We start from the raw sequence: 16,678 nt of genomic DNA on the forward strand, positions 1-16,678 counted from the left end.
ATTTATATCATTTGCACTAGGACATTATTGTACAAATAGTGCCAATAGCTCTTGAATGAAAGGCATGTTAGAAATCTAATAAAAGTATTTTAATCAATTAAGATTATTTGCATAATTATTTCAATATGTAATTTACATGCATTTGATTGCTCTGTCTTACTACAAAGAATTTATATTCCTTGAATACAAAAGTATTTCTGTTATTTGGGAGTGATGGTCAGGATGCATCAATAGCGGCCTTCAGCTCTTCTGCATTGTTCCGTGTCGTGTCTCTCATCTTTCTCTTGGCAATGCCCCATAGATTCTCTATGGGGTTCAGGTCAGGCAAGTTTGCTGGCCAATCAAGGACAGTAATCCCACAATCATTGAAGCAAGTTTTGGTGGTTTGGGCAGTGTGGATGGGTGCCAAGTGCTGCTAGAAAATTTAAGTCACCATCCCCATAAATCTTGTATGCGGATAGAGTCTACGAGGGGGGCGGCATACAAATCCAATAAATAAATAAATAAATAAATAAATAAATAAATAAATAAATAAATAAATAAATAAAATAAAGCATGGAGTGCTCCAAAATCTCCCAGTAGACGGCTGTGTTGAGCCTGGACTTAATAAAGCACTGTGGATGAATACCAGCAGATGGCATGGTTCCCAAAATCAACACAGACTGTGGAAACATTTGCATCTCATTTGGCAACAAAGGACCCAGAGTATGGAGGAAGAATGAAGAGGCACACACTGCAAGATGCTTGAGGTCCAGTGTAATGTTTCCACAGTTTGTGGAAGACTACTGAAGGCTCTAAGATGCTAAGAAGGCTAGAAGAAAAGAGAATACAAGGACAACCAGTAGCAATGAGTACATTGCTGAAAGGATCAGGTTAGGGACAGATCATCATGGAGGAAATCTGTGTGATCATAGTTGACACAGACTTGATGGCACATAATCAAAAGAACATTGATAGTAATAACATCAGGAAAATCTCTTTGGCAAGGAATTAATGCAAGCACCTCTACCCAGCAGCCACCCAGTAACTCTATAATTGGAAAATCATGGATGAATCCTTCCCTTCCCTCTCTCCCTTCCTCCCTAAGCAATTAGTAACAAAATTTTAAGAAGCCAAAATTAAAAAAAATATCAACAACATAAAATAACAACTGAGAACACTCCTACATTCCAATTAGCCATGAAGTGAGCTCACTGATATTATCAGTGAGTCTACGGAGAGGGGCGGCATACAAATCCAATAAATAAATAAATCAAGACTTCAGGCCAGATGGTAAAATCAGATTTAATATCTTGCGAAAGGGCAGTGGATGAGTGGATAGATGGGATATTCAAGAGGGGGTATGCTGATATTTCAGATGGAATGAGACTATTTGAAGTCTGTTTTTAATTGATCCAAGTGGAAGAATTGTGGTAAATACTAAAAACATATTTCTAAAAGTTAGTAAGAGTTTGATGTAGGAACACGTAATTAAAAGGAAGCCCCTTCTCTTTTGTAGATCATGTAGATAATGAAAAACAGTTTTTCTCCGAATGCCATCACTCTACTAAACAAATAATTCCCTCAACCCTGTCAGACTTTTTACTAAATCTGCACTTCTATTCTACTAGTTTTTATCATCATTCCTATCATCCTTTTCCTCCCACTTAGGACTGTATGACTGTAACTTGTTGCTTGTATCCTAAAATTTTTATTAATATTGATTGTTTCTTCATTGCTTATTTTACCCCTATGACAATCATTAAGTGTTGTACCACATGATTCTTGACAAATGTATCTTTTTCTTTTACGTAGGTTGAGAACATATGCACCAAGACAAATTCCTTGTGTGTCCAATCACACTTGGCCAATAATATTCTATTCTATTCTATTCTATGTTATTCCTGAAGGATGAAAAAGGCTCATATATTAAGCATCAAATTGGACATTGTAGTCTACATGACCCTTATTGTCTACATAAAGCCCACTAACTACTTCAGATGGTGGCAGAGGTAATTTTATAAAACAGAGTGAAATTTTCAAGATGGCAAATTCTAGAGAAATTTCAGCCAATTCACCTTTGAAACTTTGTATTTCACCAATTTAAAACATTTTCGGTTTTGAGATTTTGTGGATGACACTTAGAATACTTTGAGTGCTTGATTCCTACCTAGCCAATTCTTCTTCCAAATCTACAACCTGGACTATAACATATAGCAGGAGCTTCCAAACTTGGCTGGCTGAGGAATTCTGAGAGTTGAAGTCCACAAGGCTTAAAGGTGTCAAGTTTGGAGACCCCTAATATATAGTGACAGGCTGTCCTACCATATGATTATCATTCTGTACCTGTAATCGGCTGAGAGTTTTCCTCCTGAGGTTTCTTTTCTTTTGTTTTCCCACCTTTGTCAAATAAATAACGAACAATTTTTTTTCCTAGTCCTTTTTTCCGCTTGTCCTTATCATGGTCTGTCCCAGTGAGTTCCAAAGGTGATTGAGGAAAACATTCAAGGGGAGGAATCTTCTTGTGGTCCTCAGTTCTCATGTGGTTCTTTGGATGGGCTTCTTCAGAGGATGATTCAAATGACAATGAATCAGGTTCTGATTCCGAAGATGTTGAAGCTTTGGCTGTCTTCTTTTTTCCCATCTCTTTAGCAGGTTTTGGAGGACTGCTATAGAAAAGGGCCCTTGATTTTAGCATCTTCTTCTATGGAAGATCCTGTAAATTATATAAAGAAATTATCACACTCCATAATTTTCATTCAGTAAATAAAAAGGCAAGTAATACTATAGGAAAAACAGAGATAAAACATTCCCAATATATTATGCCAATGTATTCCCATTATTTAAGAAAGTAAAAATATTCTAAGGCTTTAAATAATAATGTTTAACATTATATTACAGCAGTGGCTGTGAACCTTTCTAATGCTGCGACCCCTTAATAAAGTTCCTCATGTTGTGGTGACCCCCAACCATAAGTCTAGCACCAATTCTCCCAACAGAGCTTTAAACTGATTGGCAGGAAGACCAGAGGGACACCCCCACTGTATACGCCTGATTGGTCGGACTGTAAAAATATGTTCCAAAGTGCCAGAATAGAAGCTTTAGTTCCTATCACCATGGGAAATTTCTTTTTTCCCATGGTCTTAGGCGACCCCTGTGAAACGGTCGTTCGAACCCCAAAGGGGTCCTAACCCCCAGGTTGGGAACCACTATGTGATGGTATTTGGATTCTATGGTATTTTACAATGTAAGTGAGAAAAATGGATAAAATACTGTAGGTTTATAAAATATCTTTAATATTTTATATTATATTATGAGTTAAAATATTTCAGTAATGTGCAGACAGTCCTCAGGTTACAACAGCAACTGGGGCTGGAATTATTATCACTAAGCAACTCATGTTACAAGACCATGTTCCCTAGACCAGTGTTTCCCAACCTTGGCAACTTGAAGATATTTGGACTTCAACTCCCAGAATTCCCCAGCCAGCATTCGCTGGCTCGGGAATTCTGGGAGTTGAAGTCCAAATATCTTCAAGTTGCCATGGTTGGGAAACACTGCCCTAGACCATGTTCCACTTCCAGCAACCCCAATGGTTATTCGAGTGACTGTGACTGTGAAGCAAGGATACATTGCAATGTTTGCTCCATCTCAGCCATGTATCTTTGCTTAACCCTAAACATTTGCAACGAAAGCAGATGATCCCATCAAGGATATGTTCAGCTGATGAAAGACTTTTGTGGGTGACTATAGCCAATTCTGATAAATAATGCTGACTTTGATCCACCTCCACTACAAATAATACATGGAAAATATCCGTGTATTCTCAATTATCTATTCAAAAGGTTTATGTTTTCCCTTGCTAAATCCATGCACAACTGATAAGATTTGCAAGACAAAATTTCCCCGTAAGCCAGAGAAAATCTATAGTGACCTAAAGCAAAATGACGACTGAAAAATACATGAGCAGTAGCCACCACAGAGCAACACTTATTATTTTTAATCTATTGTTTATTTTTCTTCGGAAGGAAAAAAAAGAAATATTGACAGCAGGTCTCTCAAGGGAGGAATACAACCATAATCTAAGTCTAACTGCATCTTAGAAACAATAGGTCTATAATTTTCCAAGTTTAAAATGCTACCTAAGTATTATGGGGAAAGTACACGTGATGTGAAATGTTTCCTTTCCCAAACTATACTCCAGAATGTCTATGAATGCAGAGTTTTTTTAAAAATTACTTCAGAGCAATGGTGATTTCTTTGGATTATAGAGTGAAACAATTCCTTGCCATTGATTTTGCTATCTGGAACTGATAGAAACATAGAAGTCTGACGGCAGAAAAAGACCTCATGGCCCATCGAGTCTGCCCTTATACTATTTTCTGTATTTTATCTTAGGATGGATATATGTTTATCCCAGGCATGTTTAAATTCAGTTACTGTGGATTTATCTACCACGTCTGCTGGAAGTTTGTTCCAAGGATCTACTACTCTTTCAGTAAAATAATATTTTCTCATGTTGCTCTTGATCTTTCCCACAACTAACTTCAGATTGTGTCCCCTTGTTCTTGTGTATACTTTCCTATTAAAAACACTTCCCTCCTGGACCTTATTTAACCCTTTAATATATTTAAATGTTTTGATCATGTCCCCCCTTTTCCTTCTGTCCTCCAGACTATACAGATTGAGTTCATTAAGTCTTTCCTGATACGTTTTATGCTTAAGACCTTCCACCATTCTTGTAGCCCGTCTTTGGACCCGTTCAATTTTGTCAATATCTTTTTGTAGGTGAGGTCTCCAGAACTGAACACAGTATTCCAAATGTGGTCTCACCAGCATTCTATATAGCGGGATCATAATCTCCCTCTTCCTGCTTGTTATACCTCTAGCTATGCAGCCAAGCATCCTACTTGCTTTCCCTACCGCCTGACTGCACTGTTCACCCATTTTGAGACTGTCAGAAATCACTACCCCTAAATCCTTTTCTTCTGAAGTTATTGCTAACACAGAACTGCCAATACAATACTCAGATTGAGGATTCCTTTTCCCCAAGTGCATTATTTTACATTTGGAAACATTAAACTGCAGGGGATGGTTGAAACTGAAGTCTAAAACATCTGGATAACCGCATAGTTTAGATTAAAAACCATTACAATTAAACACTGGATTGTCAATCCATCCTAGTGAATTGCATTTCCCCCCACATCCCATCTATACATTCTAAGACAGGGCTCCCCAACCTCCAGGGCCATGGACTGTATGTGTGCGCAGCTCATACAGAACCATCCCCTCAGCCCCATGTGGGCCTGTAAAGCCAGGAAGGTTGAGGAATGCTGTTCCAAAAGAATGTATGCTTTCACAAGTCATTCAATTTAATTAGTTTGAAAAGACTACAAATTTATTTTGCATAACAACAACAACAACAACAACAACAGAGTTGGAAGAGACCTTGGAAGTCATCTGGTCGAACCCCCTGCTTAGGCAGGAGACCCTACACTACTTGAGACAAATGGTTATCCAATATCTTCTTAAACGCTTCCAGAGTTGGAGCATTCACAACTTCTGGAGGCAAGCTGTTCCACTGATTAATTCTTCTAACTGTCAGGAAATTTCTCCTTAGTTCTAAGTTACTTCGCTCCTTGTTCAGTTTCCACCCATTGCTTCTTGTTCTGCCCTCTGGTGTTTTGGAGAATAGGTTGACTCCCTCTTCTTTGTGGCAACCCCTGAGAACACTGCTATCAGTGTTTATGCTTTTTTTTGGTGTTTTAGATTTTTAATTAATTAATTGGATTCAAGATATTGTGTATTGTTTGTTATAAGTTGTGAGCCGCCCCGAGTCTTCGGAGAGGGGCGGCATAGAAATCAAATCAAATCAAATCAAATCAGATTAGATTTATTGGATTTATATGCCGCCCCTCTCCGCAAACTCGGGGCGGCTCACAACAAGGTAAAAACAATACATAATAACAAATCCAATACCCACCAATCCAATTACAATTTTTAAACTAAAAAATTCATAAAAAACAACCCCAAAATATTGAAAACACGCAAATCAAATCAAATCAAATCAAAAACAAATGTCTCCCCGGTTCTTCTTTTCATTAAACAAGCCATGCCCAGTTCTTGTAACTGTTCTTTATATGTTTTAGCCTCTAGTCCCCTAGTTTTCATTATTTTTTTTATAAATAACTCAAAAGTGGTGAACATGCCTAACACTCCTTCCTTCTATTTCCCCCCAATAACCACCCCGAGGTGGGTTAAATGAAGAGAGAGTGACAGAGCTGGCTATGACTCAACTGGTTTTCATGCATGGACTAGAATTCCCTGGGTGCTAGCAGTTTCTAGCCTGGGGCCCTAAGCATTAGACCAGTGGTTCTCCACTTTCCTAATGCCGTGACCCTTCAATACAGTTCCTCATGCTATGGTGACCCCCAACCATTACTTTCATTGCTACTTCATAACTGTAATTTTGCTACTGTCATGAATCATAATGTAAATATCTGATATGCAGACTGCATTTTCATTGTTAGAAATTGAACTTAATTAAAGCACAGTGATTAATCACAAAAAAACATGTAATTCTATATTGTGAAATATTTATTTCTAATTACAAGTAAATGAAATTTTGTCTTGCACAGCATGGGTAACTGTATTAACATAATAACAGTAAACTACATTGCTACATTTTGTGACAGTATGCAAAAAAGCCAATTGTCAGTGCGAAGGTTGAGATTGTGTTTTTTGATGGTCTTAGGTGACTCCTGTCAAAGGGTTGTTTGACCCTCCCAAAGGGGCAATGAGCTACAGGTTGAAAACCGCTGCACTAGACAAAGCTGATTTTCTGTTGAAGAATTTCAGCTCTGTGCAAGCTGAGACCAGCCCTAGACAGAGTATTATTATTATTTTATTATTATTTATTAGATTTGTATGCCGCCCCTCTCCGAAGACTCGGGGCGGCTCACAACAGCAATAAAAACAATATAGCAGTGGAACAAATCTAATATTAAAAACATATAAAACCCTATCATTATTTAAAAAACCAAACAGCACATTCATACCAAACATAAAACAAAGTATAAAAAAGCCTGGAGAAAGGTGTCTCAACTCCCCCAATGCTTGGCGGTATAAGTGAGTCTTGAATAGTTTATGAAAGACAGTATACTCTTAGCTGCCAGCAACAACTCTACATCTTTCTCAGATGGTTTCTCCACCAACTTTCTAAGGAAGGGGTGCAAATGGCAATCACATGTTCACAGGGAACTTGGCAAATAAATGTGAACAGTTGCCTGGCATTCTGATCATATGATTGGGAGGGTTTGGTGCAATGTTTTGTGATGGTCAGTGGTGCACCCTTTATGAAACCATTGTTAATATGAACTGTTATTAAACAAATCATGTCACAAATGAAAAACATTAAGTTTAAATAAAAATCTGTTCAAAATATAAGCGATGGAAATGCATTAAATCGGTTTTATTTAGTATACTGAACGAATCAAAAAGAGCTGCGAATATATCTACAGATCCCTCACATCTTGGGCATAAATTGTTTCAACTTCTACCCTCAAAACAACGCTATAGGGCACTGCACACTAGAACAACTAGACAATAGGACTGTTTTTTCCCAAATACCATAACTCTGCTAAATACTGTCAAATACTGTAAATACTGTATTGCTATTACATCCTTCCTAGTAACTATCTCTTCCCACTTATGACTATAACCATGTTGCCTTGAGCTTTACAATTTATATTCTTTTATTCATTTCCTGCAGTGAAGTCTTGCTGTTATGGAAAGATGCTATGTTGCGGTAGCAATTTTGGAGATGCCCGCACAGCTGCATGCCCTCTTTGGAGATGTCCGCACAGCTGCATGCCCCCGATGCATGCACGCATACCCCCGCACAAGATTTGGCTACTGCACATGCGCAACAAGCGAGATCTTGGTGAAGATGCTCACGTGACTGAGATTTGGGCAATTTGATGGGTTTTTTGCTTCTGCGCATGCAGAATATCAAGAAAAATTGCTAAAATCTTGCTTGCGCACACATCCTCATGCAAAATTTTGCTTGCTGTGAATGTGCAGCAGCCAAATCTCATGTCACCAGGCGCTCATGCACTGTGACGGCCTCCGAGGGCACACTGGTAGCACCAAAGTTGACAAGCCTTCTCTGTTTTCCTGGTATGCTTTGTTGCTTATTAGTAACCTAGGACTATCATAATGTACAGTGGTACCTCTACTTAAGAACACCTCTACTTAAGAACTTTTCTAGATAAGAACCGGGTGTTCAAGATTTTTTTGCCTCTTCTTAAGAACCATTTTCTACTTAAGAAACCGAGCCTGGAAAAATTTTCCAGGAAATTTGAGAGTGGCACGGAAGGCCTGGCCAGTTTCCTGCCATTCCCCCTGGGTTTCTCTCTCTGGCGCAGTGTATGGAAGGCAGCCTCACTCATGCTCCTCCTCACCGCCTCAGAATCCCTCATTTTTTTTAAAGCCTTAAAGTTATGGATTTTTTTTAATTCCCCTCACCTCACCTTCTTCCTTCGGCAGCGACTGTCTTCCTCCTCCTCCGACCCAAATTCCGAACTTTTATTTCTTTCCTAATGGGTTTGCATTATTTGCTTTTACATTGATTCCTATGGGTAAAATTGCTTCTTCTTACAAAATTTTCTACTTAAGAACCTGGTCACAGAACAAATTAAGTTCTTAAGTAGAGGTGCCACTGTATTTTATTTTTCTTTATGTACACTGAGAGCAAATGCACCAAAGACTAATTCCTTGTGTGTCCATTCTATTCTATTTTCTATTCTATTCTAGTCTTTATTCTATTCTATTCTATTCTGTTCTGTTGCTATTTTAAAATTTGGTTTTAGCATATTGCGTGCAAAAAGAAAGGGAGGCGTATTCAAGAAATTGAAAAAGCATTTGACATCAGAACAAAGTCTTTACTTGAACACATTCCAGTCAAATAAATAAATACTTTAATAAATTTCACTAATTTCAACTATAGTACAGTATTGTTCAGGGGTTTGAGTGTTTTTCATCAAACAATATAAATGGAATTGCTTGAAACATCATCAGATAAGGAAAACAGTATCAAGCTGATTATCTGCACTTTGGGTTATGAATATGAAGGAATTCTAAACACAAATGAAAGTGTTATTTCATCCTATTTCAGACAAAAATATACACTTTTAAAATGAAAAGAAATAAACCTAGCATTTCAAGCCTCCTGAAAGAATCTAAAAAAAAAATAATCTCCAGTCCTAAAGATGACCTTTTATCTTCGGCCTCATCTGTGTTCTATGGCTTGGCTCACTTGCTTGATTGGATCACTGCCCATGGGAGTTGGAATTCTGTGGTTTTTTGGACTGCGCTGATGTGAGAGGATATTTGGAGACAGATGAAATTCTGTGATAAGCAGATTTCTTTCTACGCCCCAACAGCTGCCCCAACCTTCCCTAGCCTCTACTAACCTCTACCCATCTATGATTTGTCTCTGGTGCTTTAATCAAACCATGATCTCTGACAGATTATTCTTACAAGCCAAATCTTGCATGAGACAATTTTGAATTGTCATTGACATAAGACATTGACAACCAAAAGGAATAACAGTGAATACCGATTGCTTTTCACCAGAAAATAATTTGATACTAGAAGAGATTGTATTTTTCCTCCTCACAAGAGGATACAAATGATACATATTTTGCTATTTGTTTATTTATTGTTATTGTTGATGTTGTTGATGATTGTAATTTATTTATTTATTTATTTTTCTTGGGGGGTTTTTGGTTTGTATTTTTCTTCTTTTTTAATATTTTGCAAATGCGTAATGTTTTGGTTATGTTTTAAAAACAATTCAATAAAAACTATTTAATTAAAAAAACACCTTTCAAACTAAAAAAAAAAAAGAGAGAGACAATTTTGAATTATAAGACAATTCAATTAGCCTGGTTTGGTTAAAATCCTAAACACACCACAAATTTAGATTTTCTTGTCATGTGTAAATAAAATATGTAATATAAGATCTGAATACACTGTGTACCTGTGATTTACACACCTGTTGGTTGAATCAAATATTTAAAAATCCATCAACACTGACTTGCCTCTGAACTCAATTTTTAATCTTTACTGAAATACTGCAATTTTGTTTGAATGTTGTAAAGCCATTGTTTGTTAACTGTTAAGATTGAATAAGCTATACATGACAGAATTCATATGTTATATTCAGCAAGTCTTTCCACTGAATGTGTGGGTATTAATAATAAATAAAATTATAACATTGGAAATTGCCAGCACAACACATCTGGAAATCATAAGATCAGAAAAGGTGACCCATAAGTCACAGTTTATAAGCCCTCATTAGCTGGATTTGCACAAAAGCCTAAATTTTATAGGGTGTTTTTTTTAAGCATGTAGTTTCCAATTCTGTAAATTCAAGGCCATGGGAATTCCTTGGCCATAGTTACCATAACACACTTAATAGATTAGCAGGAGCTCCCCTAAAACCCGGGACGGGAGGCCTTATTTTTAATTGACGTCAATCCAGAAATCTCTGGAAGTCAATTCCCTTGGCTTGTAGTTTTTCCAAAGAGAAACTGGACCCAGACAGAAGACAGGGAGAGGCTAGGGAATGAATCTTCCCGGAAAGTCTATTACTGTAAATAAAGAATTTGCAGTTGCATAAACTCACGTCCGATGTTTACTTGGCCCTCTCTTGGGCAGTTCCGAGAAGGAAAAGGGTAGCAGATACAGAAAGGAAAAGTTAATGCAGAGTAATTTATAAGTGAATGCACAATTATAAATGTATACATGTACATTTATTTAATGTGTTTGTATGTCGGATTACTTTGTATGGTGGATTACTTGTATTTTTTCCCTTTTATGTATATATTCAATAAGGATTATTTTTTAAAAAAAGAAATGATAAGGCGACAATTAGCAGATTTTTTTCTTGGAGAGGGGCAACTTTTGCAAGATCCACCACTTCCATTGCTTTCATACATTACACTCCCTTTCTGGACTTGCCCCTAAATCATAAACTAACCAAGGGGCTGAAGTGGCAGAAGATGCAAATCACAACAACAACACTCTGGCATAAACCAATACAGGTGGTCCCAGTAATAATCAGCACACTAGGTGCTGTGCCAAAGGGCCTCAGACAGCATTTGAAAACAATAAACATTGACAAAATCACGGTCAGTTGCAAAAGGCCACACACTTGAATCTGCATGCATCATGCGAAAATACATCACACAGCTTGGGAAGTGTTCGACTTGATATTGTGATACGAAATCCAGCATATCAACCTTGTTTGCTGTGCATTACTGTTTTCTTGTTTATAAAATGATGATGATGATGACTACAACGACGACGACGACAACAACAACAACAACAATAATAATATTAATAAATGCAAAATACAAAGATCCGAAAATTGAGCTGCAACGACTCTGGCATAAGCCAGTGAAAGTGGTCCCAGTGGTCCTTGGCACGCTGGGGGCAGTGCCAAAGGATCTCAGCGGACATTTGAAAACCATCGGAATTGACAAAATCTCCATCTGTCAATTGGGATCGGCACACATAACGCAGTCCTAGGTGCTTGGGAAGCATCCGACTGGTAATAAAATACGAAATCCAGCATAGTGGTCTCGTTTGCTGTGTGGTATTGTTGAAATAATAATTTAAAAAAAAAAACCAAGGTGAAAAGTAAAAATTATTAGAATAGGTGGCGCAAACACAACCCAAGGGCTAGTTCTTTTTTTATCAGAAATGGGTGAGCCAGTACGAAGGGTAAGACGGCGAAAAGAAGCGCGCAAAGACAACTTACAGGGTCTGGAAATCAAAGCTGGCAGGCGAACCGTCTTTTTCCACCGGCGGACAGTTGATACACGCGCTCTTACTTTTGGTAGCGATTGCCAACGCTCCGGCTTTATATACCCAGGGAAGCTGCAGGGAGGCGGGCCTCACTCAGTCCTGAGGTGGGATGTGGGCGTTAAATGGCTTGGAAACTCCGCCTGGCTCTGGGGAAGTTTCCCGGAAAGTGTGGAATTTCCAATCAGCGGTCCTGGCTTCCCTTCTCCCTGGGAGAGCAAGTCGAGCAGCGCTCACTCGAGGGAGAGATTACATCTCCGGGGGAAAAATTACTATCATAGGAAAGAAAGAAAGAAAAAAAAACACCCTTTGCGCTTCCGCACGTTTTTGAGGAGTGAGAGCGAGGGGACCGAGGTTACCGCGTCCGGGCGCCTTTTGTTTCCTCTACTCCGACGCTTCAACAGTGAGGCTTGGACAATCCCCCCCTCACTCCGTCCCCCTACTTCACCGCCCCAAACATGGAGAGGGCAGGCTAGGCGTTGCCAAGCCGTTGGTGTCCGCCGAAAAAGGAAACCAAAAGACAAGAACAAAAGCGCGCGACTAAAGAAATAGCCGCTTTTCTACTCAACCTTGCTTACTCACTTCTCCCCAAGCAGGAGTAGCAGGCTTGCACCTCCAACTGATTTGGAGTGTAGGTTGATTGGTTTGGTTTTAAAAAAAAGTGGCAGTAGCCACATGCTGGAAAGACCATGACGTGTCTATCCTGAGTGGTTTTCTCTTGAAGATGTACTTGGTCAGAGATACAGTTATTTTCTAAAGATACAGTTGTTTTCCTCTGCAGAAAACCAAACCTTTCAGATAAAAACCACAGGATCTATTCAAACTCCTCCCCCACCCCGTTTCTTTCCGCAGCAGGCATCCAAAAAATACTAGAGGGGCTCCTTGGTGCTCTCTGAGCTGGGTGGTTTTCCTGCGAATGTTACATTATACCAGTGTTTCTAAATTATTTTCTATTAAGCCCCTCCCCAGGAAGAAGTAAACACAAGAAAAGGGGGCACAATCTGAGGTGAGTTGGGGGAAAGATTAGAAGTAACGTGAGAAAATATTATTTTGCTGAAAGTAGTAGATGCTTGGAACACACTTTCAGCAGACGTAGTTGGTAAATCCACAGTAATTGAATTTAAACATGCCTGGGATAAACATATATCCATTCTAAGATAAAATACAAGAAATAGTATAAGGGCAGACTAGATGGATCATGAGGTCTTTTTCTGCCGTCAATCTTCTATGTTTCTATTTTGTGTCCCCCCCAATCTCCCCACCCAGATGTTTGTTTGCAATATTAGGCAGGTTTTTGCTGAAAAAACTCAAGCGGCTTATCAGCATGATTGTGGTGTAATGTGTTTAAGTGACACCTTAATTTATTTGGCTTCATGCTGTCCGCTGCCAATATTTTTAGACCCAGTAAACACAGTGAAGCCAAACATTGCATACTCTTTGTCATATTTCCACTTTCGGGAGACTTACGTTTGTCTCATTATCTCCATCTCTCTCCTCCTTTCTTTTCATCCCTGTTAAATATAGTGCTCAAAAAATAAAGGGAACACTCAAAGAACACATTCTAGATCTGAATGAATGAAATATTCTCATTGAATACTTTGTTCTGTACAAAGTTGGATGTGCACAACAGCAGGTGAAATTGATTGTCCATCGGTGTTGCTTCCTAAGTGGACAGTTTGATTTCATAGAAGTTTGATTTACTTGGAGTTATATTGTGTTGTTTAAGTGTTCCCTTTATTTTTTTGAGCAGTATATTTTTCCATGATGTCTCTTAAGGGTTTGTTATATGTACTTCATATCTGCTGCTCTGTGCTGTGTGCTATTGTTCAGTGCAAAAAGCTCCCTATTCCCTGCAGCAAAAAAAGGACATTTCCTGGGGTCACGTGCCCTCTGGCATCGCTCCAATACCCAGGGGGCCCCGTCGCACTATTTGAGAAACACTGCATTATACAAACTAGGTAACATCACCATCAGTAAGCACTAGTCTGGTTAATGAAACATCTGCAAGAACAGAACCTAACTTGGAGGGGACCCAGGACCCCTCATTTCAACCCTGACCTACAAATACTCCTTTATCAATAAATACTAAATTCTGTCATCTAATAACCTTAGTATTCTTTCTTCTCCTTTCTTAGGCAATATAGCTGTGGAAGGATATATTCCCGCTTAGACACGAATTGATTGGGATGTCTGATAGTATGAATGTAGTGATTAGATTTAAGGGTTTTTATTACTATGAAATGTTTTAATTGATTATTATATTGTTTTATTATCTTACTGTTGTAAGCTGCCCTGAGTCCAGGGACTGGGCAGCAGAATGAATGAATGAATGAATGAATGAATGAATGAATGAATGAATGAATGAAAAACCCACCAACAGGTGATCAACAGGATGGCAGGCCAAAATTCTTTGTAACTAGAACTGTGCTGACTTTAAAACCATAGGTCTCTTATTGCCTTTCCTTGCCCTGATTCTCTCTAGATGGGTTGCATTCCAGGGTGTACTATTTCCTGTTACCAATTCAGGATAATGGGAACTATAGCCAAGACAATAGAAGAAGGATAAATTACTGTGGTGTTTTTAGAAAAGGGTGGGTCTAGTTCAGATGAGAAAATAAGTTCAGATTTATTTATGTCCTAAAGATCAATTTGTGTCTTCCATATTTTCTGGCTAGTATTAGAGTGGTGGAGGAAGTTGGAGGTGAGACACCTTGCTATTTTTCACCTCCTATTTATTGGCACATAATGAAGGTTATGAATAAGACAGGACAGCTGCCGTTCCCTTTGATCCTGCCTGCCTCTTTTACTCACAGGCTGAAGCTCTGTTCATCTGCGGTACCCACAACATTATTAGAAATCCTTATGAATCATATCATGCGCTCCAACTTTACTTAATGCACTGTTGAATGAATTAGGGGGTGGTGATGGAAATTCCCACAAAATGTGAACAACTGCATAGCTATTTAAGTGAATTCAATTAGAGATAATTGTGGGATGCCTCAAATGCTCTCCTATCCTGTAGGAACAGTGGCTTATTATTTATAATATCTAATCAATATATTTTTATCAATCATGCGAGAGAATATTTAAGATCAAGGATATAAAGATCTGGATTATGGGTGTCAAACTTGTGGCGTCACGTTGCTGCCACGTGATGTTTTGTGACGTTTTCCCCCTTTGCGGAGTTGGGGTGGGAGTGGCCTGCGCAGGACATATCTAGCCTGCAGGCCACCAGGTAGAAAACCCTGTCCCAGATGGTAGAGCACACAGATTATTCTTTTCAAACTCCTTTGTGTGGTCAAGAGGGGTTAAATAAGGGTTAAATAAAGTCCAGGAGGGAAGTGTTTTTAATAGGAAAGTGAACACAAGAACAAGGGGACACAATCTGAAGTTAGTTGGGGGAAAGATCAAAAGCAACATGAGAAAATATTATTTTACTGAAAGAGTAGTAGATCCTTGGAACAAACTTCCAGCAGACGTGGTAGATAAATCCACAGTAACTGAATTTAAACATGCCTGGGATAAACATATATCCATCCTAAGATAAAATACAGAAAATAGTATAAGGGCAGACTAGATGGACCATGAGGTCTTTTTCTGCCGTCAGACTTCTATGTTTCTATGTTTCTAAGAGGAGAATGTATGGTATGAAAGCCTACAGGCATGAGCCGCAGTGGCACAGTGATTAGAATGCAGTACTTGCAGGCTACTTCTGCTGTTTGCCTGCAATTTGGCAGTTCAAATCTCACCAGGCTCAAGATTGACTCAGTCTTCCATCCTTCCGAGGTGAGTCTAATGAGCAACCCAAATTGTTGGGGATAATATGCTGACTCTCTAACCCGCTTAGAGAGGGCTGTGAAGCACTGTAAAGTGTTATATAAGTCTAAGTGCTATTGCAAGTTCTTGACTTACAAAAGTTTCAGTTACCAGTTTTTGTCTGCTGTTGATCTTCAAGAAGCTACAATCACCTGGTCATGACTTCCACACATTTAGGTCAGTCTGGCATGGAAATTTAAAGTTGCTTTTGTATAGTAGACTCAAAGCAAAAAGAAATACCCTCCATCAGTTAATTGCATCCCAGCATGGATTGGTTTTTCTTCAGTATATTGGTCCTTATATACTGCTCAAAAAAATAAAGGGAACACTCAAAACACATCCTAGATCTGAATGAATGAAGTAGTCTCATGGAATATTTCAATTGCACAATTATTCCATTTGCACAACAGCATGTGAAATTGATTGCTTCCTAAGTGGACAGTTTGATTTCACAGAAGTTTGATTTACTTGGAATTATATTCTGTTGTTTAAGTGTTCTCTTTATTTATTTTTTTGAGCAGTGCATTTACAGGTTCACTGGGCCCTTGTCAAAAGTCATTCTTTAAGCTGTTTGCCTAGCATAAATCTAATCAAAACTGTACCCCAACCTTATCTTTACTCTTAAGTATAAATGTCCCATAATACCAAGAGGAGCTTTGCCTCTGGGGTTGATGCAGCTACCATATGAATGGGAGGTGGGGATGGAAAGAAGGGAGGAATCACATGATCCATGTGGCAAGAAGAAAAGAATTAATGCCCTCTTCTCCATCAAACTAAAACTTATTCCTGAACTGTCTACTTCAGCAATGACAGAACTGACAGTGCCACCCATCTGTTTGATGTCAATTTATGTGACTATCGATGAAGATCCTTACCTTAAATAAAATAACATGCATAATTATTTCCAGTCAAAAGGATCTGGCAGTCTATTTTGGGGAATTTTCAGTTCCTTCCTATGGAGTGTTCTGTCAGGCTCTCTGATAGGAGCCTCCCGAAAATTCAAGGATACAAA

At 38.6% G+C, this 16,678-nt stretch overlaps 1 protein-coding gene across 2 annotated transcripts in view; it reads right to left on the reverse strand.

The window, feature by feature from the left end:
* The window catches only part of TNFAIP2 (TNF alpha induced protein 2), a 46,054-nt gene extending 29,431 nt beyond the window's left edge, over positions 1-16,623 (reverse strand). The window contains exons 1-2 of one of the 2 annotated variants that reach the window (XM_070751735.1): positions 16,542-16,623; positions 2,326-2,695 (exon numbers count right to left, since the gene is read on the reverse strand). In XM_070751735.1, coding sequence (XP_070607836.1) covers positions 2,326-2,677 — 352 coding nt within the window. In that variant the 5' untranslated portion in view covers positions 2,678-2,695; positions 16,542-16,623. Of the gene's footprint in view, positions 1-2,325; positions 2,696-11,806; positions 12,156-16,541 lie in introns of those variants that run through there. The other variant, XM_070751727.1, reaches the window with a different exon arrangement.
* Between the last annotated feature and the right edge of the window lie 55 nt (positions 16,624-16,678).

Source organism: Erythrolamprus reginae, chromosome 1, assembly GCF_031021105.1.
Source record: "Erythrolamprus reginae isolate rEryReg1 chromosome 1, rEryReg1.hap1, whole genome shotgun sequence".
Lineage (NCBI taxonomy): Eukaryota > Metazoa > Chordata > Lepidosauria > Squamata > Dipsadidae > Erythrolamprus > Erythrolamprus reginae.